The sequence below is a fragment of the Podarcis erhardii genome, assembly GCF_964252035.2.
Source record: "Podarcis erhardii genome assembly, chromosome: Z".
Classification (NCBI taxonomy): domain Eukaryota; kingdom Metazoa; phylum Chordata; class Lepidosauria; order Squamata; family Lacertidae; genus Podarcis; species Podarcis erhardii.
Window position 1 is genome coordinate 26191846 of NC_138504.1, and position 25169 is coordinate 26217014.

General features: G+C 43.6%; 1 protein-coding gene across 8 annotated transcripts in view; it reads left to right on the plus strand.

The window, feature by feature from the left end:
* Nucleotides 1-25169, plus strand: part of PAK3 (p21 (RAC1) activated kinase 3) — an 83067-nt gene that overhangs the window by 26099 nt on the left and 31799 nt on the right. For 7 of the 8 annotated variants that reach the window (XM_081847109.1, XM_081847108.1, XM_081847107.1 and 4 more), the window contains one exon: nucleotides 23609-23802. In XM_081847109.1, the coding sequence (XP_081703235.1) occupies nucleotides 23631-23802 (172 nt within the window). In that variant the 5' untranslated portion in view covers nucleotides 23609-23630. Of the gene's footprint in view, nucleotides 1-23608; nucleotides 23803-25169 lie in introns of those variants that run through there. The other variant, XM_081847113.1, reaches the window with a different exon arrangement.

Sequence of the window (25169 nt, forward strand, 5' to 3'; positions counted from 1 at the left end):
AAAGCTGCTGCTTCATAGTAAAGTTTTAAGTCCGGCAGGGCAAAGCCCCCTCTATCCTTTGCATCAGTCAAAATCTTAAATTTTATTCTGGGTTTTTTGCCCTGCCAGACAAATTTAGATATATCTTTCTGCCACTTCTTGAAACAGTCCATCTTGTCTAAAATTTGCAATGTCTGGAACAAAAATAACAATCTTGGCAATACATTCATCTTGATAACAGCAATTCGGCCTAACAAGGAAAGTCTCAGCCTAGACCATATATCGAAATCTTTCTTCACTTCCAACCAACATTTCTCATAATTATCTTTAAATAAGTTCACATTCTTAGATGTTAAATTCACCCCCAGATATTTTACTCTTTTTGCAATTTCCAAACCGGTTTCTCTTTGAAAACTATCTTTTTCCCCCATCGTTAGATTTTTTTCCAGCACCTTCTTTTATCTTTAAATTGGATTTGGATCAGATATCTCTCCAGATAGAGGACTCCTTCCAACAGAGGATGGTCCCCAAACAGCCCTTCAAATGGAGGACTCACCTCCTTAAAGTAAGATGCATGGCCAACTTGATCATGTTGTCAGTTTGGCCTGCGTCTAATTCTACCACTCTTAAGGGCACCCTATATCTGCTACCCAAGGGTGCTTTGTGGTAGGGCTGAAGGCAATGGAAGCTTCTTGATCTTTAATGGTGATGTACCCAGATCTAGTGGCGGAGCTTCATGCTCCGACACTGGGGGGCGGAGAGCAGACGGGGGCGGGGCCCTGCCCCGGGACGTACGCCAGCCCCACCCCCACCTGCTCTCCACCCCCCGGTGCCATAGCATGAAGCTCCACCACTGGATCTGGGTACGTCACCATTAAAGATCAAGAAGCTTCCATTGCCTTCAGCGCAGGCGAGGGGGCAGGCACAATGGCACCCCACCGGGATCGCACTGCTGGGGGCAGTGCACTCTCCCCCCTACACTCCTCTTTCTTCCAGTGCCCAGATCATAGCCTGGGGCCTAGAAGCTTGAACTGCCATGGGGCCCCCTTTGTAACCAGCAATGAGGTCTGGTGACCACTGCTATCTTCTGCAAGGGGGTTGTTCCACAACAGACCATCACACCTTTACAACATCTGTTCTACCGACTCTCATACTTTGGGTTTGTCGAAATATACACAAGAAAAAATAACCAATTTCAGTTGTGTGACTCAAATTGGGTCAACTCTGAAAAAATTAAGCAATGTGGATGAAAGCTGCTTCTGGGGCCCCTTCAGGATTAGGGCCCCTGAAACTTAAGCTTTATTGGTTTCATAGTAGATCAGCCCCTGGCCTGACCTCATGTTTTGGTATGGAAATATTCTAAAGCTTCAACTCATTAGGTTTTGTAGTTTTGTTGTGCTTGGAAAGAGGCTGTGTGCAGCCTAATATTGGATGAAACCTGTTTCTTTCTGCAGTTTGCTTGACAAGTGTTTTACATCTCTCCTCCAGCATAACTAAATGTACACTATTTCGACCTGTTCTGCAAAAACCAATAATGTTTCTACAACTCCAACTGCCATAGAAGAAATCTTCTTCTGTCTTCCCTTCCTTGACAAGGTTATTTTTATCCTGATGCAGTCATCCTCTACTTCATTTTTGTTCTTTTTGTCTCCCTTCATCCTGAATTTTGATCAATGCTTTATGAGCCAGGCTAGGACTGTGTGTGTGTATTTTGCATGTTGTTGTTTTTTAAAGATCATGCATCTCCTGCAGGGGATTTGAAGGGCAAGAGACATACTCAGGGGTCGTGTTGCTAAAGTCTTTGCAAAGAGAGATTCATGGGATCCTGGAGATGAAATTACATCTTTGCAAGACTCTGTCAGGTTAAACCTTTGTTGGAAGCACACAGGTAGCAGATTATCCATTCACTGAACTGCAAAGGCTCTCACTTGAATGGTATGGTAAAAATGGGGCTGAAAAAGAAGGCAAGGCCAATGCATAGTCAATAGGCCATTTACAATGGTAAGGTCCTGAAATTTTGTTTCATCTCTAATGGTAACCTCCACAGGGTTAGGGGACCACATTTTCAAATGTTTTGCAAATGCTGTCTCGTAAAGCAAATAGGATTTATGTCTCCTAACCTGCATCTTTTATTTTTCTGCGAGGACCTGCCATATTTTTCCATGTACAGTGGTACCTCGGGTTAAGTACTTAATTCGTTCTGGAGGTCTGTTCTTAACCTGAAACTGTTCTTAACCTGAGGTACCACTCTAGCTAATGGGGCCTCCTGCTGCTGCCACGCTGCCGCTGCACGATTTCTGTTCCCGTCCTGAAGCAAACTTCTTAACCTGAGGTAATATTTCTGGGTTAGCGGAGTCTGTAACCTGAAGCGTATGTAACCTGAAGCGTATGTAACCTGAGGTACCACTGTATAAGACACCCCCATGTATAAGACAACCCCTATTTTTTTAACCCAAAATAAAGGAATTAAGTTGTTTAGCTTTTTTGGAGGGTGGAGGAGGTCACTTCCGCCAATTGCTCACCCGCCTGCCCGCCACTGCTGATTGCTTGCCAAAGCCACTGCTGATCGCACACCTTGCCGCCAGTTGTCTGCCTGTTCACCGCCATCAACAGCCCACCCACCCACTTGCCACAGCTGCCAATCGCCTGCCCGCTTCTCCACAGCCGCCAGTCACCTGCCCAATTGCTGCAGCCACAGCCAATCGCCAGTAGGCCTTGCTGCAGCCACAGCCAATCGCCAGTAGGCCTTGCTGCAGCCACCAATCACCCGCCCAGTCACCACTGCCAATCTCCTGCATGTTGCTGCCATTAATCACACGTCCCCCATCTGCATTCACTTTCCGGGTATAAGATGGCACCCAATTTTTGCCTAATTTTTTTAGCAAAAAGCATCGCCTTATACACGGGAAAATGCGGTATTCTTTCTATACCCCTTCTCATGTAACATCATGGCATCTCATTCAGAGCTGATATAAGCGACACTAGTTGAAGAGGTTTGGGTCACAGTGAAACCCAAAGCAATTGCTTCTAAACTACATCAAGAAAATGCAACTGATGTAATTTCATAGCCTCTGGCCAAAGCCCCTTTCCAGTTATTAGGCTGGATGGAGGTAATAGGAAACTACCTTGCTTTCCTTTGTGTTGGCAAAATAATGTGTTGATCAACCAGATGGCTTTGTGCACCAGTGGTCAGGTGGCAATTTTGTTTGCCTGCAACTGGGTTCATGCAGGAAAGGTTCAGTCAAAGCACAATGTTGTTGCACGCTGCCGCAATCTCTGAGTGGTGGGAGATTCCATGGGTTCCAGGTGCTTACCCAGGGTTCGTGTTTCCTTTTGGGAATGAGGCACAGCAGAGACTTGTGGTGTGGCCTACGATGGAGGGGTTCACAGCATCAACACCCCAAAAGGGTCTTGCTTCTCCCATAGACACAGCCTTGGATTCAAGCACAAATGAGCCATGGCCCACTCTTTGCCTTTCCAACCTGCAGCTTTTTCCTCTAGGTCAGTGGTTCCCAATTAGCTAATTGCCGAGGACCCATTATTTTTCAAAAGCCAAGCCACGGACCTCCTACTTTTGAAAATTTGGAAAACTCTGTGGTAGTTACCTCTGCAAAGCAATTTTAGGTCTACTGAAAAACAGACCAGGACTGAGCTAGTTTTCAACATCATGATACAGTGATACCTCTGGTTAAGAACTTAATTTGTTCCGGCGGTCTCTTCTTAACCTGAAACTGTTCTTAACCTGAGGTACCACTTTAGCTTATGGGGCCTCCCACCACCACGTGATTTCTGTTCTCACCCTGAAGCAAAGTTCTTAACCTGAGGTACTATTTCTGGGTTAGCGGAGTCTGTAACCTGAAGCGTCTGTAACTTGAAGCATCTGTAGCCCGAGGTACCACTGTACATCAGTAGCTAGACATAACGATATTCCGATATATCATGATATCTGAAATTGGAGATCAGGCGTAGGGATGAGGGAAGCAGCAGTCATGGAGATTGGATGCAGAGGGGAGGAAGCGGAGTCACCTCCATCAAAAGGTTTGAGTGGGAGGGGATGGGGATGGAGGGTGCTGCCATCATTAAGCCGCCATCATTGGGGCAGCCAGTGGTGGCAGCCAGCAAATATGCATGTCCACTGTGGCTGCAGCTTTCCTGAGAAAAGCTGCTCCTCCTCAGTGCCAGGGGAGGGTAGTGCCACGGTGCCTTGAAGGGAGGGCGATCAGTTGCCCTATTGTCTGTCAGTGTGAGGGGGAGGCAGTGCCTTGCAATTAGCTGCCCTGTTTTCCATCACCATAAGGGAAGGCTGCGGCATTATCGGCTGCCCTGGTCTCCCTCAGCATGAGCAAAGGCAGATCAGATCAGCAGTGCTATTGGCTGAGATCATCGTGCCATATCGGTGAGTGCCTTGAAATTGGCTGCTGTGCTCCCCCTCGCAACAGGAGCGATATATTGCTGCATATTGCCGAGTCAAAATTGTTACTGTGGTGTCATTTCAAAACCGATTTTGGCCGATATATTGAGAAATCACACAGCGCTAAAAAAAAGACCATAAAATTTGTGATATTGCCATGCAAAAATGACAAAAATTTAGTTGGGCGGGAGGCAAGGGATGGGGCCGCGGACCCCCTGGGTGAGTTCCACAGACCCCCAGGGGTCCCTGGACCCTTACTTGGGAACCACTGTTCTAAGCAATATCGCAGCAAACTCTCCAACTTCAACTTTGTCATTCTAAAAGCCGGAGGAGGGAGGAGGGGCCCCACCCATTTGCATGCCCAGGCGGAGACCCCCGCCCCTCCGCGAGACAGTTGAAAGCAATGAATCACACATGACAGCTTGTTATGGGATTTAAAATGGCCACAACTTTATTAACAGTTTCAGATGTAGGAAACCTTGGCTTAGGCTTTGGGCGTGTATTCCTCTCAACCACCCAGCCAGGGGAATGAGGCACAGCAGGGTTAATCAGATCAGAGGGGGCACTGTAAAACACATGTTTACACAGCCCCCCCTCCGTGCAACTTAGGAAGTTAACTGACAACCTTTCAGCGTATGGCTAGTGATTCCCTTCATGCAACCCCTTTTAACAGGGAACCCTGAAATTGTCATCACAGAAGGGGTGAGTCATCACATCACACTCCCTATAAGAATGAAAGAATGGGTGTAATCCACCCATTAATTTGATAATGAATGTCTGTTTATAAATTATTTATTTATTTATTTATTTATTTATTTATTTATTTATTTATATACCATCTGTTTCTCTGAGGAGCACAAGGTGGTATATGTTGTTCTCCCCCTCCTTGTTTTATACTCACAACGTTCCTGTGAGGTAGGTTAGGCTGAGAGAGGCAGTGACTGGCCCATGGTCACCCAGTGAGCCTCATGACTGAGTGGGGATTCAAACCGTGGCCTCCGGGCTCACAGCCCAGCACTCTAATCACACTGGCTCTCTATCTATAATATCAACTATAGCCAAGAAATTGAGAGGACTGCTCAGGCTCTATTATGCCTCATGTGGATCCATAATTGGCCTCCACAGTCACTTATGGACTCATTGTTAAAACTGTGTTTATGGAAGACAATCTTACTTGGCTACGAGTGATCGCCAAAGAAGAAGAATATGCTTCCTTCACACACACACACACACACACACACACTTTTTCTCCTCTTCTTGGAGTTGACTCTGCTCCACATTGTTAGGAAGCCATGCCGAATAGGGTCTATCAATCACTGCACTGTCAAAGAATTCCCAGTTATGTATTTTGCAAAAAATGACAAAAGTGAGTAGCAATGCACTGCCGCCACTCCACATGGACACTTAATTATTAATACTTGAACATTAATAATTGTATTTCTTTCCCCCTAGAAAGTGCCTCACTTTCTCCTATAAAACAAAACAATTTATTGACAGACAACGTATAGCACAACAGAGTGTTTAAGTTTCAGTGTAGGTGTGGCAGCCTGGCAGCCAGAGGCGATGCAGTGCAACCGATTAAATGGGTTTTATTATTTTGATATCAGAATGTTTGAGCTGAAATAAAATATTGCTAAAGAACTCTCCACCCCATGCACTGGGGACTGAGCTCATACTTGCTTGAGCTACTGAGTTCTAAGCATTAACAAATCTATTTTCTAGACATTTTGAGGGCTGGGAGGCAGACGGCTGGCCTAGATTTCCCCAAACACATTATGCCAGGGAGAACAGGCACAGGAATAGGAGTGTAACTTATAGCCAGCTACAGACTTTCCAAAAGGATGGAAGGTGAGCCCAGTGGAAGCTATTAGATATTAGAATCCCATCTAAAGTGTCAATTTCAGTTCTCTTAGGTTTGTCATTCTCCCCTTCTTAAATTCAGTTCTACATGTTTCCAGCACAATCTGTAACAACAACAACAACATCAACAACAACCCTAATGAAAAATTGTCAGCATTTTAGTGTGAATTTATGCTCATTACATTATTGGGGGGGGGGTGAGTCTGGACTAACATACATGTTTTTTGCCAACAAGTCTCCCTAGTTCATTGTGGTTTTTGTGTTACTCCCACTAATACAGGTACATGTCACCTTTTTTAAAAAACGCACACATTGTGGCAGACACCCCCATTGAAGATTGGGACTGGGTTATGTGACAAATAGTCTGGGTGTGTTAATAGATAAACTTCCCTTGCATCCAGGGGAGGTCTATAATTAGACAGCAGCAAGGTATTATATTTCTGTGAAGGCTGCCCAATGTCCACTCACTCCCCACCCAGAGGTTCAAAGTACAAGGGAGCAATTGTAGGACAAATCTGTATGTGTATTTAATAGCATCCTATGGGGGTTTAATGCTTAATGGTTTCACACATGAGGCACAAAACTTAGGTCAAAGCACAAACTCTTTACAGAGAAACTTTTTAAATGGCACTCTTCATCCAAGTAGACTTTCCCCACCTGTAATGGTTTGGAAGCTCCTCCCAGTGCAGAATGCTGCAGACACATTGCTGATGGGAGCTTCTTATTGAGAACATGCAACACCAGAGTTTAAAAAGCTGCACTGGTGCCAAGCTAGGTTCAAAGTTACTGTATTGATTTACAAAGGCCTGAACAACTTGCGTCTGAATCCTTATATACCAGCTCAATCACTGTAATCATCTGCAAGAGCGACTTTGGTCATTCACTGAGTTGGTGAGGCTCGTTTGATAATAATGAGAAGCCAAGTCTTCAGTGCCATTGGCCCAGTCCTGTGGAATACTCTGCCAACAGAGATTCAGCAGGCACCTTCTGTGCAAACTTTTGAATGCCTGCTGAAAACCTTTCTATTCCATCAGGCCTATGAAGGCAATAAAAATGCATCCCCCACAATGGTCTGTTAAAGTTTGTTTTTAATTTCTTTTTGCGTTTTCCTTGTTTTTAACATCTTAGTATTTTATTGTTTGGTTTTATGTTTTGTATTGCTGTGATATATATTTATGATACAGAGAGACATAAGCATTAAGTAAGTAAGTAAGTAAAATATGTGTGTTCTTAACCATCAACCCTGCCAAGCTAACCCAGCTCAGATGGTCAAAACCTTGTCTGTCCACAGGCAATCCCTACCTCTAACTGAGACTCAATTCACTATCTGTCCCCACTGACAGATATTCCCTTTCTGAGTCTACTCAGATAGCCAGAGGCCCCAGCTGCCCACCCAGAGAGAAAGTCCCTATCAAACCTTTAAACTGCATCTCATCTTAATTCCACTCTTTCCTTTCTGATTGGCTGCTGGACTCAACAGCTCTCACTGGGTGCTGGGTCACCAGGAGGCGGACCAAGAGCCTGTGTGTCATGCAGATTGCCCTGGTGCATGCATTTACGTACATATAACTTGGCTGGAGAACCACATCACAAAATTCAGGGCATGGGAATTTTGCATATTCTTTCAAAAAGTGTGAATCTAGTAAGTGTTGTTTGGGCCAAAGAATGAAGATGAGTTATGTTTATAAAATTATGTATGGCTTTGAGAAAGTAGGTAGAGAAAGGTTTTTCTCCCTCTCTCATAAAGAAATAACTCTTGGGCATCCAATGAAGGTGAATGTTGGAAGATTCAGGATAGAAAAAAGGAGTTCTTCATGCAGCACGTAGTTAAAATGTGGAACTTGCTCCCACGGAAAGCAGTGATAGAAACCAACCTGGATGACTTTAAAAGAGGGTTATGCAAATTCACGGAAGAGAGGGCTATCAGTGGCTTACCCTCTTGATCTTCATATAGCATCATGTAAGAACTTAAGAAATGTCTTGCTGAATAAGGTCAGTGGCGCACCCAGTCCAGCATTCTGTTCTCACAGTGGCTGAACGCTTGCCTATGGGAAACCTGCAAGCAGGATTCGAGCCCTAAAGCACTTTCCCCTCACGTGGTTTCCTGAAACTGATATTAGGAAGGATTGCTGCATCTAACTGTGAAGGCAGAGCAAAGCCATCATGGCTATTAGCCACCATTATCCCTCTGCTCCATGAATTTGTCTAATCTTCTTTTAAATTCTGCTAGGTTGGTGGTCATCCTGTGGGAGTGAGTTCCAAGGTTTAACTATGTGCTGAATGAATAAGTACCCCCCCCCCACACACACACCTTAACTGCCAGTGCAGTTGGCTTTGGTATGTAGAATGGAGGAGAGGTTGCCATCTTGCCCTTTGCCTCAGTGTATAAACTGTACAGTGGTACCTCAGGTTAAGTACTTGATTCGTTCCAGAGGTCCATACTTAACCTGAAACTGTTCTTAGCCTGAAGCACCACTTTAGCTAATGGGGCCTCCTGCTGCTGCCGTGCCGCCGGAGCACGATTTCTATTCTCATCCTGAAGCAAAGTTCTTAACCTGAGGTACTATTTCTGGGTTAGTGGAGTCTGTAACCTGAAGCGTATGTAACCCGAGGTACCACTGTAATGGATTGGCCTTGGATAGTGGACTTGTTTTATGTTCTGAGAGCATTATGTGAAAATTAAGAAGAAACTGCTGCAGCGTTTTTGTTTTATTATTCACTATATTTATATGACAGTGTAGTTCTCTGGTTGACTCACAAGCCTAGAACGACAGAGTGCAGTTCAAATAACAATATCATAACTTAACAATATTCTAAAGAACAGCTTGCAGCCTAAAGATTTCAGCAGAGACAATAAAGCCAGATGACTAAAAACATATATCACAGCAATTCAAACAGTGAAACCATAGGTTTGTTAAAGGATCAGGAGAATGATAGTGTTGCGAGTTGGGGAGAGTATGCATGATGCCTCGGCCTCTTATAACCATCTATGGGGTCCTTGATCCAGCAAGGGCTAAAACCTCACGTAGAATCCAGTTGTTCAGAAAGCCAGCCCAGCTTCTTGGTGATGCCTCGGCCTCTTATAATGGGCCTAAGCATGGTTGTTAGTATAAGAAAGGGAGTGGGAGGCCCCATTGGCTAAAGTGGTACCTCAGGTTAAGAACAGTTTCAGGTTAAGAACGGACCTCCAGAACGAATTAAGTTCTTAACCCGAGGTACCACTGTACTTTCTTCTGGCAGGCCGGGGTAAATAAACTACATACAAAACTGAACTTTTTTTGGAGGAGCCACCCAGAAGATAAGAAGATGCAGCAAGGTCCAAACAATTGCCATATCCTGATGTACTTACAAACCATGAATTTGTGGTATTCTGAGTCAATTTGACCCATGAGACGCCGTAATTATTTGATGATTGCATGTTTTGTTATGTGGTGGCTCTTATGTGTCTGGACTGCACAGTGCATGTAATGCTCTGAACATTTATGTCCATGATTAAATGTCCTGTGGCTCACTTGAGGGTGACCTGTGTTTTTCAGACAAATAAACATAACCCAAATGGAGCCACTGCACATCACTTGCACACACAGAAGCAAACTTGATGAGCAACTTTTATTGTCCAAAGTAAAGCGATAGTTCCAAAGCTCTGTGCCTGAGTGCAATGCAAAATTAATTCAAAGAGAACCTGGTATATTTCAAGCATTTAAAGGCAAATTTACTCAATTCACAGTTTCTGAAACAACATGTAAGCAGAAAAACAACCACTCTTTCACACTTCTCACAAATTCTCAGCGTAGTTCTCCAGCTAAGTAATGTGTTCAATAATGCACACACTGGGGCAAAGTGGGCATAAAAATGCATATAACAGTGAACATATTAGAGGGAAAATACTTTTTTAAATGGGCATACAAAGATGTGTGAGGGAAACCAAAATGGGACTGTTTACTAATTCCAAATAACCTGCTGATTGCAATTCATGTAAAAGTACAGAAAGACTTAGGAAGCTTTTTGTAAACACAATAGCTTCTAAATCAGTGGAGGACCAAGTACCTGTTTTCATCTGAAGAATGTAAGCAGCTTTAAGCCTATTCAGGTTACTTTGACCTGTTATGTGATTTGTTTGCCGGGAAGTTAGATGATGTTGCATCAAAGCAAGTGTTAGCCCAAATCTTCTATCACTTTTTCCCATCACTGTTCTTTCCCCCCCTTTTTCTAAAAAAGGCTGATCCTTTTGGGAAGCTGGTTTGCTCTGCAAGAACTCATAGGTAAAGGTAAAGGGACCCCTGACCATTAGGTCCAGTTGTGACCGACTCTGGGGTTGCAGTTTATTGGCTGAGGGAGCCGGCGTACAGCTTCCGGTCATGTAGCTAGCATGACTAAGCCGCTTCTGGCGAACCAGAGCAGCGCACGGAAACGCTGTTTACCTTCCCGCCGGAGTGGCACCTATTTATCTACTTGCACTTTGACATGCTTTCAAACAGCTAGGTTGACAGGAGCAGGGACCGAGCAACGGGAGCTCACCCCGTCGCGGGAATTCAAACTGCCGACCTTCTGATCGGCAAGCCCTAGGCTCTGTGGTTTAACCCACAGCACCATCTGTGTCCCTGCAAGAACTCATAAGCTACCATAATTGCTCAACTCAGATTTGTCAGTACAGTGGTACATTGGGTGAAGAACTCAATTCTTTCTGGAGGTTCATTCTTGACCTGAAACTGTTCTTAATCTGAAGCACCACTTTAGCTAATGGGCCTCGTGCCACCGGAGCACAATTTCTGTTCTAATCCTGAAGCAAAGTTCTTAACCTGAGGTACTATTTATAGGTTACGGAGTCTGTAACCTGAAGCGTCTGTAACCCGAGGTACCACTGTATGTGATTGAATCCCACATGGAAACAGTGACAGTCTGGAAGCAGTCCTACACATATGTAAGACCCATACTGCTAATGTCATGGGTGGCAACTAACACCACCTTCTAGTGAACATGTATATGGCATGAACATTTTCAGGGAATGAGTTTTCTGCACCTACAGCCATTTGCACAAAGGATTTCTCCCTGCAGACATTTATGCTCTACACACAGAGTCTAGTTGGCACATGAGACATCAGCAGTTTGGCTACTTGATGCAGCCTTTCTTCCTGCTCAGGCAATCACTCTATACACGGGTATAGTTTCTTAATTGGATTTGAATGTATATTTGTTGCACACACACTGGGGATCAATGGGCAGTGTAGTTCCCTGACACACTGAAAGTCTTTAATTCGTTCAGACATGATCATCCATATTATATTACATTTTGTTGTTATTATTTCATCATTTTAAACAAAAAAGATGTGTCAAACCAAGTTGCACATTCATAAAGCACAAGTAGTTTAACAATAATGAAAGAACAAGAATATATACTGTATATATAGAAATAACAAAATACAGTGGTGCCCCGCAAGACGAATGCCTCGCAAGACGAAAAACCCGCTAGACGAAAGGGTTTTCCGTTTTTCTTTTCTTTTTTTTTTTTTTAAATAATTTTTATTGGTTTTACAACATAAACAAAAAACAAACAAACATAACACGACTTCCCCAAACCTCCCCTTCACTGCACCCTTATTTTAAAATTTTTTAGCAATTCTTCATCCCTTTTTATATTTAATTCTCTTTAAAAATTTTTTTATAAATTTCAATTTTTTTTAGCTGTAATTCTTTGTATCCAATCCCTTGACATCTTAACATTCCGTAATTTTACAACAATTTTTAAGGTAAATTTTGAATTTTTTCCAGTCCTCTTCCACTGTCTCTCTCCTCTGGTCACGGATTCTGCCGGTCATCTCTGCCAGTCCCATAAATTCAGTCACCTTGGTCTGCCATTCTTCCAGAGTAGGTAGTTCTTTAGTCTTCCAATACTTTGCCAAAAGAATTCTTGCTGCTGTTGTTGCGTACATAAAAAACGTTCTATCTTTCTTTGGAACCGTTTGGCCTACCATGCCCAAGAGAAAGGCCTCTGGTTTCTTTACAAATGTCCACTTAAGGATTTTCTTAATTTCATTATAGATCATTTCCCAGTAGGCCTTAATCTTCGGGCAGGTCCACCAAAGGTGATAAAAAGTTCCTTCACATTCATGGGGGTTTTCCGTTTTTCGAGGTGCTTCGCAAGACGAATTTCCCTATGGGCTTGCTTCGCAAGACAAAAACCTCTTGCAAGTCTTGCGAGTTTTTTCGCTCCCCCCCCTTTTTCTAAGCCGCTAAGCCGCTAATAGCCGCTAAGCCGCTAAGCCGCTAATAGGGTTGCTTCGCAAGACGAAGAAACCGCAAGACAAAGAGACTTGCGGAACGGATTCTTTTCATCTTGCGAGGCACCACTGCACCTAGAAGTGCCTAAACTGTTACATGTGCAACTCCAAAGGCTGACAATATAAAGAACATCAAAACATCGCACTCGTGTAAACTTTACAGAGAGAAATATCCAAAGCAAAAGACTTTGATTCATCTGAGTTGCATAAGCTGCCATCGCAGAATGAGGTTCTTCGTAAACTAGGACTACAAATCCCAACATGCAGAGGAGCATTGTGGTAATTGTGCAGTTGTCTGTCTTTCTGCTGGTACAGATAGGTAGCCGTGTTGGTCTGCCATAGTCAAAACAAAACAAATTCCTTCCAGTAGCACCTTAAAGACCAACTAAGTCAGTTCTTGGTATGAGCTTTCGTGTGCATGCACACTTCTTCAGATATCTGAAGAAGTGTGCATGCACACGAAAGCTCATACCAAGAACTGACTTAGTTGGTCTTTAAGGTGCTACTGGAAGGAATTTGTTTTGTTTCTGCTGGTAGCATTTAAAGCATCACAGAGCAGAAAGAATTAAAGGACTCTTTTCTTACAAACATAAAGTCTAACTTTAGTTTACTGCTGAATCAGAACAAATGGTGTTCCACAGAAAACTCAATTGGCATTTGTTACAATTTGGCGATAATCAGTAGGTTCCCCCAGGGTAAATAAAGAGCCTCTTGGACCCATAACTAGAAATCAGAGGGCAAGCAGAAGAAAACATGGGGCAAGTGGAAGTGTGGATGAACCCAAAGAGGGAACCAGTGATAAGCCTTGTCAAGTCATTGACAAGCCTATGTATGTGGAGCTAACCTCCCTCTATCTTCTCTCTCTCTCTCTATTGCCTGCCCTATTGTGAATTGCAGAATGTAATCTCCTTGGGGACAGGGACCTTTCTTTTTGTCATTACTTGGTCAACCTTTATTTATTTGGTTTATTTGGTCTGAAGCACTTTCATCCCACTCTTAGCCAAAAGATTGTCTTACAAATGTCAAGGAAGTTTATTGATGGGTCTTTGTAACTAACAAGTGGGACCTTCAACAAAACGTTGCAGCATGAAGTGCTCTGGTTTGCGGGGTGCCAGCCTGCCAGCCAGCCAGCTATGCTGTCTTCCTGGGTGTCTCTTGCCACCAATAGCCAATTCTGTGGCCACTGAGCATGCTCAGTCTGCATTAAGCTGTTTTTCTCTCCCCACACATGTTTAGGATTCTTTCCCAGGGAATATTTCTGTATTTTTGCAAGTCTTTGGGTACCCTTTGTCCCGTTCGCATCTCAATCTTTTGTGTGGGTGGTGCTGTTTTGACTGTCTAAGGACTGGAACACAGATAACTACATTCACTGTCTGTATAGATGATTAACAATTATTTCTTCTTCTAGTTTATTTCCTTTGGCATGAATATGGTATGCAGGCAGAAGCACAACAGTTTGCCTGCTAGCATGTGTTACTGCAATAAGGGGCAATAGCCCCAGATTCTTAACAAGCCAACAGCTTTAATTGTTAATATTGACGTCAAAACTGTTGAAATCAAGGAAACTCGAGGTTGTGCTGACTTTCTTAATTTACCACAACAAAGCAGGCTTGCCTTTTTAGTTTGGCAAGTCCTGCTTCTCAGCCTCTAACAGCATCCTGAGACACAGATATGGAGCACCTGGAACTCTTCTTGGTGAAAGATTGAAAATGGTGGTAAAAACAGATTTCTGCATGCTAGCTTGATGTTCTAAAGTACAGGAGAGGGGCCACTGTAAAGATGAACAATTGCCAAAAATAAATAGAGCTGCCTGAAGACTTGGGAAAGGTCCCTTGTAGCTGCTGGTGTGTTGCATCTCTGCCTTAAATACAGTAGTCTTTGAAACCCAAAACAAGTAAAAAAAAAAAAAAAAAAGCAATAGGTGGGGAAAGCAGAATCAACTAGCTATGATGGCCACGCTCCACCTCCACTGCATCTGCATACTGGTTCCTGGGGGTTGCAGGTGAGGAGAGTGCTCTAGTGCTCGGGTCCTGCTTGTGGATTTCCCACAGGCATCTGGTTGGCCATTGTGAGAACAGGATGCTAGACTTAGATGGGCCTTTGTCCTGATCCAGCAGGCCTCTACTTACCATAATTTGTGTTCCATAAGACGCACCCAACCATAAGACGCACCTAGTTTTAGAGGAGGAGAACAAGAAAAAAAAAATTCTCTCCCTCTCTGCTCAGCGCCTCTCCAGCAAAGCGGGAGGAGAAATGGAAGGGGCTCCATTTCTCCTCCCGCTTCGCTGAAGGGGCGCTGCGCAGAGAGGGAAAGCTGTGCAGTGCCTCTCCAGCCAAGTGAAGCCTGGAGAGCAAGAGGGATCGGTGCGCACACATTTCCCCTTACTTTTCCCGTTACTTTTTAGGAGGGGAAAAGTGCGTCTTATAGAGCGAAAAATACGGTACATTCTTAAGACTTAACACAGAGAGACAGGAGCCAAACTGATAACATAAGAAGGCTCTTGCTAGGTCAGAGCAATTGTTCAGGGTCATTTCTCAAGGAGAAAGAAGTCGGGGGGGAGTGAATGGGTGCAAATACTTTTCTTAGGAAAGCAGGGATAATGCAGTAAATGTGAGTGAAGCTTGAAGTATTGAATGGCATAGAGTGGTATATTCTGTGGGAGATTCTTCCACTCCTTTCTACACTGGAGCAATTCCTACCAAAGTCCGACTGATCCAGCATTCTTATTCCAACAGAAACCCTTCGAGATATACATGGAGAACAACTTTCCCTTTCACCAGTATTCATAGTATGCTGTCTCTTACCATGGAAGCTCTCTTACGTGATCACAGCTTATTTGCCCCCAACTTTCTTGGTCCTTTTCTCCCTTCACCTCTGCAAAATTTGTAAGAAGTTTCTAACACAATATTTCACATGTCTGTTCAGAAGTAAGCCCCTCTGAATTCTACGAAACTTACTGCTAGGTAAGTGGGTGCAGGATTGAAGCCTAAATGTTAAGCATTTTAGATTATCTTGTCTTGGTTTCAAAGGAAGAATGGCACTTTGTATTGGTTCTGACACAGAGCTTGAAGCATCTTTGCAAAATAAAATAAGAGCGCTCCTTTCAAGACCTTGGGAAACAATGACATCATAGGCAAATTGGGCCAGAAACCATTAATAGAGGTCTTTGTAGACTAAAATCCCCTGGGAGGGCTAGTTTAGCAAACTGACTTTGTTTACAAATGGAAACAGTAACCCATACAGTTGACTTGCTCGCTCACTGGGAGCTACTGAAATGTTCCATAGGCAATCAGATAGTTTATTGCATTGATGAAAGGTCGTCCCCATTTCCTCAAGTGGCAAAGATTTCTATAAAGACTAAAGTGATTTTAAAAGGACCAAAATTATATATAATCATATCCAAAAGAAGAAGAGCTATATATCCCTTTTCATCTAAGACTTCCAGTAACTTTAGCAAATTGAACTGTTCTGTATGGGTTCATCCATACCTTTGCATGTGCCATGCCTAGGAAGCACGGGTCTGGCAGGGTTTCCACTTGACCCGCACATTCTTAGCATGGGTCCGAGTGGTTTCCCCCTTGCCCCACTCCTTTCCAAGGGAAAACCTGCTCTTTAACAAATAGATCAGAGCAACTGGCAATCCAGGAAAAACCCAAATTGCCATTTTCTCCAATTGAGCACCAAAGAGCGGTTTCCCCCAGGGGAAAGCAGCGGAACAAGAGGAAGTGTGGATCTGTGCTATGTACACATCTATAACTAAAGGAAATTGCACATATCTGGGCCTCTTTAAATTCTCTTTATATTATTAGGTCATTATATTATTAGCACATTAGAAATGTGCTATTTCCTGGCAGACATAGATGTATACATTAAAGACCATATTTTTCGCTCTATAAGACGCACTTTTCCCCCTCCCAAAATTAAGGGGAAATGTGTGTGCGTCCTATGGAGCAAATGCAGGCTCCTTGGCTTCAGCGATAGCAACGCGAAGCCTCCAAAGCGCAGTGGGAGCGCTCCCGCCATGCTCCGGAGGCTTCGCGTTGCTTTCGCTGAAGCCTGGAGAGCGAGAGGGGTCAGTGCGCACCGACCCTCTCGCTCTCTAAGCTTCAGGGATAGCCGCCTGAAGCCTCCGGAGCGCAGTGGGAATGCCCGCTGCGCTCTGGAGGCTTTGTGTTGCTTTCGCTGAAGCCAAGTCTCTCCTGGTTTCAGTGAAAGGAACCCGAGGCCTCCTGAGCACAGTGGGAACTTCCGCTGTGCTCCGGAGGCTTCAGGCGGCTATCCCTGAAGCCTGGCAAGCAAGGGGGGTCAGTGCACACAGATCCCTCTTGCTCTCCTGGCTTTGCTTTGCTGGAGAGGTGCTGCTCAGCTTTCCCTCTCTGCGCAGTGCCCCTTCAGTGAAGCGGGAGGAGAAATGGAAGGGGCTCCGTTTCTCCTGCCGCTTCGCTGAAGGGGCGCTGCGCACAGCGGGAGAGAATTTTTTCCCCTTGTTCTCCCCCTCTAAAACAAGGTGCGTTCTATGGTTGGGTGCGTCCTATAGAGCGAAAAATATGGTACATATATGAATTTCATCAGGATATCTTAGATTAATTTCTCTTTCTAAATTTCTGGGCTTCTTCAAAACTGGTATTTCAATCAGGATATTTAGGGTGAATATATCTCACTTTCTAAAGTGGGCAGCGTATCAAACAATGTGCCAGATCCTTTGCCTCATGTTGTCTACAAATACTGAGTTGCTCACTATGTGGCCCATGGGATCTCTTTTCTTTTCACAGCATGTAAAAAGCACATTGTGAGGGTTTGGTGATCTCTTAATACCAATGATTTCAGAGGGTGAATGCTCTCTTTGGCGGATTGAAATGGTTTTATAGGTGGTCGAAAGATACAAGGACACTAATGAGATTACCCTGGCCATTACCACATAGCTCAGCTAATGTTCTTTGAGGAAAGTATGAATATTTTTGTGGGTCACAAAGCTATATATTGTATGCCAGGTCTGAAGACATCTCATTTGAAAACTGCAATTGTTACAAGGCTATTATAATGGGGGGGGGGGCTGTTAGGGGAGGGGTAGTACCTCTGCTGGGGGAAATGTCATGCTCTTCCTGGGGTAGTTTGTCCACCTTTGGTCCCCAGCTTGCACTCAGCTCTCATCTGTGGCTCCTAGAAGCTGTTGACATGTGACAGCAGCTGTACCCAGGAACAGCTTTGACTGGCCAGCTAAACCTATCAAACCCTTGGTTAGATGTTTTGGACTACAACTTCCACCAGTCCCAACCAGCATGACCAGTGGTCAGGTATTTTGAGACCTGTAGACCAGAAATATCTGGAGTCACCATGTTGGGAAAGGCTAGAATATGCACCATATTATACATGGTTTGCACACTGAAAATGCATTGCAAAATCTGGAGACGTGCAAAAGCCAGCTGTTCTGTTCCTATTTGTGAGATGTGGAGCACCAGGCTTATTTTTTATTTATTTTATTTCATAAAATTTATACATTGCTTGATTTAAAAATAAACCTCAAAGCTGTTTACAAAAAAAGATAAATTTATTTCTGATAAGTTAATTGTTTTATCAACAATAATTTGAGATTATTTATAACAATAAACTGAAAACAAATTAAACCTTGCATTGACTTTCTAAATATTGGTGTGGAATGGATTTAAAAAAACTCTCCCTCATCCCTACTCTTAGCCCCTTCCCCTTCCAGAAATGGCACCACTACCTCATAAAACAAAGAGAAACCAAAGATGTTCTGTGAAGAGAAACTTGTAGGTGGATGCAGCAGAGAAATCTTAGACAGGATTGCTGTCTACCTCTATTGAATGTTAGCATCAAGCTGTTGACTATGTATTCTTAGTGAACCACTGAGTTTATTGATCTGTTAATTGCTCTGGTTCAGGAGTAGGGACCCTCAGAACCAGGCGCCAAATGTGTCCCTTCAGACCTCTCCATCTGCTCCTTGACATTCCTCACCCCCAAAGCCAGGCCACCCCCACCAGCCTTTCTCCTCACCCTCCATGAGTAATTTTACCTGGCAGCACTGTATACTTGATCTGTAATAATGCTTCTTGTTTCACCTGGATGGAGAGGTGCATGTAGAAACATCTGAATTTTCCATGGCTGGTATGTGGCCTACTGTATAATGGTAAGACTTGCATCTGTTGCTCTACTTACTTTTGCCCCTGACCTTGCCAACCATTGGCATGCGGCCCCAGGGGGCTTGACCAAAAGGGAATGTGGCCCTTGTTGAGAAAGCCTCCCTCCCTCTCCTGGTAGGCCATTAGATTTTATTTACTAAACTTTTGAGAGTGGGAGAGAAGTTATTATAAGGTAGGAGTGAGGAAACTTTGGCCCTTTAGGCTGTTGAACTACAACTCCCATCAGGCTGAGCAAGCATTGCTAATGGCTGGGGCTGGTGGGAACTGCAGTTCAGCAACGTAGGGAGGGGTCAAAAGTTTCCCACACCTCTTCCAAGGGTTAATATGACCTGCAAGCTTGGGGTGGGTTACGGTGGAGAGAATTTTCACATCAGTGAAGATTGTTTCTGCCTGAATGTTGTGTGTGGTGTGTGGTTTGCTTCTTGGGGATCATAGGGTTATGCAATTATCTCTTTGCTTGCTTGTTCGTTGCACTTATATCTCTCCTTTCCTCCAAGGAGCACAAGGTGTACATGGTTCTCTTCCTCCCCATTTTATCCTCTCAACAACCTAGTTAGGCTGACCCAGTGAGCCTGATGGCCAAGTGAATCATTTCTATTCATAAAAATATTTATATCCCTCCATAGCATAAAAAATATCAAAGTGGTTTACAACAATATCTATGTACAATAAAAACAAACAATTAAAAATAAAATAAAACCAGAGATCATCAACTAATTATCACAGAAATATGTTTCATTTAATTGCCTGCATAAGCTTAGTTGCACAGAAAAGTTTTAACCAGGCATTTAAAGGGTAAAACAAGAAGGCACTGGCTGAAATCTCTATTATTGGATAATTATCTCCAGAATGTCTAATTACTGAAACCTTTGGCATAATTAAAATCATACTGAGATCTGTGTTTAATGTGACTGCATAAGGGCAAAACTAGTTCTGGATGTGACTCTCCAAATCTCTCAACCTGGGCCTTGTGACTCTTCCCTGGGTGCACCCCATCACTGGCGCTGCTACACATGCAAAATCCTTACATGCTGCTGGTACATGTGATTGTCCAAATTGACCACCAAATATATTGGATAAATATTTAACCCACTCAGAAGCAGGAATTGAGGCTTGCTGTGATGATATCATTTCATTCAAGCCCTGGGCCACCAGTTCCCAGAATTTGTCTTCTCTCTGTTCTGTTACTGCTAGTCCCAATTCCTGCCACTTGATTTTCATATATACAGCTTGTATATTCAGTATATTTCTTGTTTCTGGACAGATTCTTATATTCCAGCCTACATTTGGTGAAACTTTCCATGGATTCCTCTGATGGATTTTTCTGAGAATCCCTAATTAGTCTTAGTCAGAACGTTCTTAACCACTTTGCACTGACCATCAAACCAGCCAAGGTGTGTTGATTGTGTGTAGTTATTAATTATAGAAGTTATCAAATAGAACTTGAGTTCTGTGAGAAGAAGACAGCAACAAGATTTGGAGGTTTGTTCAAAAAAGGTTGACACAAACTCCTCAGATTATTACTATATAGTGTCTCATGAATATTGACACAAACTCCTCAGATTATTACTATATAGTGTCTCATGAATATTGCTGCTCAATCTGTGAGACCATTTTTCACACCATTTCTTTCTTTGTTGACTCTTGCTGATTCGGTTTTAGGTATGCATTCTATTAGAGGACCTAGGGTCACTGATATTGGAAAGCGGTTGCTTTCTATTCGTTCTGACACTTCAAAAGTGTTCACAAAAGTAAATAATGGAGACACTACAATGTGATCAATATCACTTCAACCATATTTCATAGAATCATAGAATTGTAGATTTGGAAAGGACCACTAGGGTTGTTTAATCCAAGCCCCAGCAAAGCAGGAATCTTTCCCCCCAACATGGGCTTGAACCCACAATCTTGAGATTAAGAGCCTCATGCTCTATTGACTGAGCTATCCCTATTTGTTTAAATTAAGTATACAGTGGTACCTCTGGTTACGTACTTAATTTGTTCCGGGGGTCTGTTCTTAACCTGAAACTGTTCTTAACCTGAAGCACCACTTTAGCTAATGGGGCTTCTCATCCTGATGCAAAGTTCTTAACCCGAGGTACTATTTCTGAGTTAGGGGAGTCTGTAACCTGAAGCGTATGTAACCTGAAGTGTATGTAACCCAAGGTACCACTGTACTGACTCTTAGAAATGGCTTCAGGACTCCCGTGAAGGATGTATAAAACATGTTGGAATACAAATTCCAACAATTTCAGGCTCTGTGCATTATATTTCTTGCCCAAAGTAAAAATGAAAGGTTAGAAATATATATTCGAAGTCAAAGCCTATCCCACACAGTGTAAATGCTGGGGGGAATTTATGATTGATCTGTTCCAGTAGGAATGTTAAATATGACCAAATCATGGTGGTCAGTGACAGATTATTAGTAGGGGGAAAGTAGGTGTTTCTACAGAAGAGTAAGGTTCTTACTTCAGTTTTGTTTTGATGTGGCAAAATATATTTTGAATCCCAAAATTTGCTCTCCAAACTCTCCCTGTCAATTCAAGTGACATAAATGAAGTCAAGCCCCCACTTCTTCAGCCGTTTTAAGATTTCTGAACAGCTGGCTGGCTGAAAGGTGGCAGCAAGGTGTTTGTGACAAAACTTGAGACCAAGTCTCTCCTAGGCATATTGTTATAGCAAGGATACCAAAGTCTGTTACTGATTAGCAGAAAATAATATAGGGTAGTATGTCGATAATATTTGGAGTATTGTAGGGAAGAAAATACAAGCTAAGCTTCTGTTCCAGGCCAAGGCCTCACCTGTGATGAAGGATGTTACCGTGACAAAAGGTGTTGATGACCTATCCCAGATAAATCACAGGGCCTGCGCAAAAGAGTTGCCATGCTTACCGTGGGTTTAGGATTGAAAAAAGCGGAAGGGGCAGGCTGTGCTCACAAGAAAAGTGTTCCTTTTAAAACTAGGCTTGGAATAGCAGATGGATGGGGAGTTGTTGTTTGGAGCAGGGGTTTCTGGGAACAAGAAAGGGCTGCAGCTGTCAGAGCTGGCTGGGAAGCAGGAACAAAGGGGTGGTGGTGCTTTAGGGCGGCTTTGCCTGCAGTGCTGGGCTGCTGTGAGGAACAAGCTTTAGTTCACAGTGCTGTAAGGTCTGCACCCGTTTCATCTAAACTGAAGAGTAAATATGTGTAATTTCTTAAAAGGCACTACCGCCTCTGTCATGTTGGGGTTCTCAGTGGAAACACGGCCCTGAGTGAGCACCTGTAACCCCTTGGGACCTCATGTGCTGCTCAGCAGAGATTGCAGGTGGAGCTCAGCCTTAGTTGAAACCCTCCCAACCTTTTGTGAGGAAAAATTCCGGGCACACCCCACCCCCTCCCTGCCAGTGACCCCTTCCTTGCCCACCTTCTCACCCACTCCTCCCCTCCCCTCTCTTACCTTTGCTGTCTTCAGCCTCCTTATCTATCTTATTATTCCCAACCTGACAGGTTCCAGGAAAGAATGTTTCTAGATGTTTTCTAGTCAGTTGTGATATATTAAAAGGAGAGCTAAAGGTATCATAGTTTGCTTTTCTATACAGTGGTACCTCAGGTTAAGTACTTAATTCCTTCCAGAGGTCCGTTCTTAACCTGAAACTGTTCTTAACCTGAAGCTCCACTTTAGTTCATGGGGCCTCCTGCTGCTGCTGTGCCGCCGGAGCACGATTTCTGTTCTCATCCTGAAGCAAAGTTCTTAACCTGAAGCACTATTTCTGGATTAGCAGAGTCTGTAACCTGAAGCGTATGTAACCTGAAGTGTATGTAACCTGAGGTACCACTGTAGTTGCCCCTAGGTCTGGGTGTACTCAAAACACTCTCTTGGAAGTTTCATACAGAGACAGTGAAAGTCAAAACACAGAAGACCATAGGGGCATTGATAAAGTTCTGTTACAACAAGGGAGGACAGCTGATTGGAACCTGCCCTAAAGGTAGAAAAGTGCTTGCTCAAATGCTCTATGGTTTTGAAATCTCAGTCTCTGATTAAAGTTTTGGAAACTGTGCAGAATAATTTTGTTCAGAAGCTTATGCTCTCTACCATCAGGAATATCACAACTTCTTCTTCATACAGAATTCGAGTGGCTAACGATTAAGGCAAGAGCAGACTGCACTTAGTTAAAGTATATTTTAACAATTGCTGCTATGTATTGAGTGTTGTGCTGTGCGGTGCTATATGGAATTTGGTGATAACCAACTCTGGAAAACAGTGTGTTGAGATGTTTTAGACTATTTATATAGAGATCCCAGAGATCGCTTTCTGAAATCTGTTCACACAAGCAAGCAGGTACACCCTGGCAGAAACAGTGCAGTTTCTTTTGAGTTTCAATAATAACTTTGTCACATTCAGAGTGGCCTTCTATGCACTGGCTGAAAAAAGAAGAAAGAAGGAGGGAAAGGGAAAAGAAAAAGAATCAGGAAAAAGAAGTTAGCTAAAATATCTATAAATTGCTGTGATGATTCGGAGGTTTAATTTGCAACCATACATCCAAAATATGAGCCAACATCCATGTATGATCCATGTTTTTGTGGTAATATTGCTCTGCGTTCCTCATGACCTTTGGCGAGAATAATAAGCTCATATTGAATTGAACTGAGTGCTTCGCTTTGGCTGGAATGTGTCCTTGAAAGCTGATAATGATTCTTGTTTCCCTACTTGAGCCGCCAGAAGAAGAGAAAGCGCTTGCAGTTACTGCCTCATCTGCAGAGTTCTGCTGCTCAGAACGGTTGCAGTTGGGTTTGTCAGTGGTGTGGCATTGGGTACCTGGTGTAGGATTAAAATCAGATTTCTCAAGGCTTCTTCCAACTTTTTTGTTTTTCCTGGCCCTACTCTGGGACTTAACCTTCTTGCTCTCACCACCAGAACCTCTTTCTTCCTGTCTTACCAGGAGGTTGTGAGGGCTGCTGAAGATGTCAAATAGTCTGGATGCTGAAGAGAAACCTCCAGCCCCTCCACTGAGAATGAACAGCAACAACCGCGATTCTTCAGCAGTGAACCACGGCTCCAAACCTCTCCCCATGGCTCCAGAAGAGAAGAACAAGAAAGCTCGGCTCCGTTCCATCTTTCCAGGAGGGGACAAAAGTAATGTATCAGCAATGCAAAGGGCTTCCAGCCCTCTCCTATTCTGTTGGTTTCATGTCTGCTTTTCTTGATTGTTCAGCTACATTGCTTCTTAATAAAAAGGGCAATTAAAATTGCCAGAGACTTATGGGTCTCTAATGCCATTGTTTGGAAAGAGGTGCTGTTTAATTTTTGCTGGAATTGTTTGGTGCATGCAAATTTAGAGTTAGAAGAAGGGGTCTGGGTTTCTTGGAACTGAGCACATAAGGAGCTGATGGCTCATAGTAACTATCTTTGCAGTGAAATCCTTCTTGCCATCAGAAAATAGGGTGTTGGCTATGGTGGGATATAGGAAAGCCCAGGCTAGATCACAGAATTGTAGATTTGGAAGAAACCAAGGGGTCACCTAGCTCAACCTGCTGCAATGCAAGGCGAGGGTTTTCTCAGTTGTTGTATTCAGCTATTGGAATCTGCTCTTCTCTGAAGTGCAACAGGCTTTTAGTAATATCTTGGCTATGCTTTTCCTCTGTGGTTTGTTGTATTGTACTGATGTTTTGAGTTACTGTTGTTTTAATTAATTTATTGGTTTAATTATTATTTATACCCACCTTTCCTCCATGGAGCTCAAGGAGGCCCTCATGGCTTCTCCCCTACCTTCTTCACCCCCACAACAACCCTGTGGGACAGGCATGTTGGTCTTTTTATGCTTGCAATGTTTGCTCTTTAGGGGAAGTGCCTCTACTGCAGCGGTTCTCAACCTGTGGGTCCCCAGATGTTGTTGGACTACAACTCCCATCATCCCTGGGCTCTAGCCTTGCTAGCTAGGCGTGATGGGAGTTGTAGTCAGTGGCGTAGCGTGGGTTATCAGCACCCGGGGCAAGGCAAGTAATTTGCGCCCCCTAACCCATGGATTTGCGCCCCCTAACCCGTGGATTTCCCTAACCCCCAGATGTTGCGCCCGGTGCGGCCGGGCCCCCTGCACCCCCCACGCTACGCCACTGGTTGTAGTTCAACAACATCTGGGACCCACAGGTTGAGAAAGGCTGCTTTCCTATTGTCTGGAATCTTTTTAGCTGGAAATTCTGGCATTTGAACATGGAACCTTCTGTATGCAAAGTATATGTTTTTCTACTGAGTCTTTCTTCATGAGTTTGGCTCCCTCTACAGTCTCCCCTCATAAGTTTGGCTCCCTCTCCATAGTTTGATGAAGGAAGGACACTTGCAGGATGAGGCCTCTATTCCGTTCACAGGCCTACAGTTCTTAGATTTCCTGAGGAAGCTGGGTTGATTGTTAAACCATTTTGGGAATTGTAGCTCTGTAAGTGGTCTTCTAATGACCCTCAGCAGTTTAACAAACTACAGTTCTCAGGATTCTTTGGGGAAGCAAT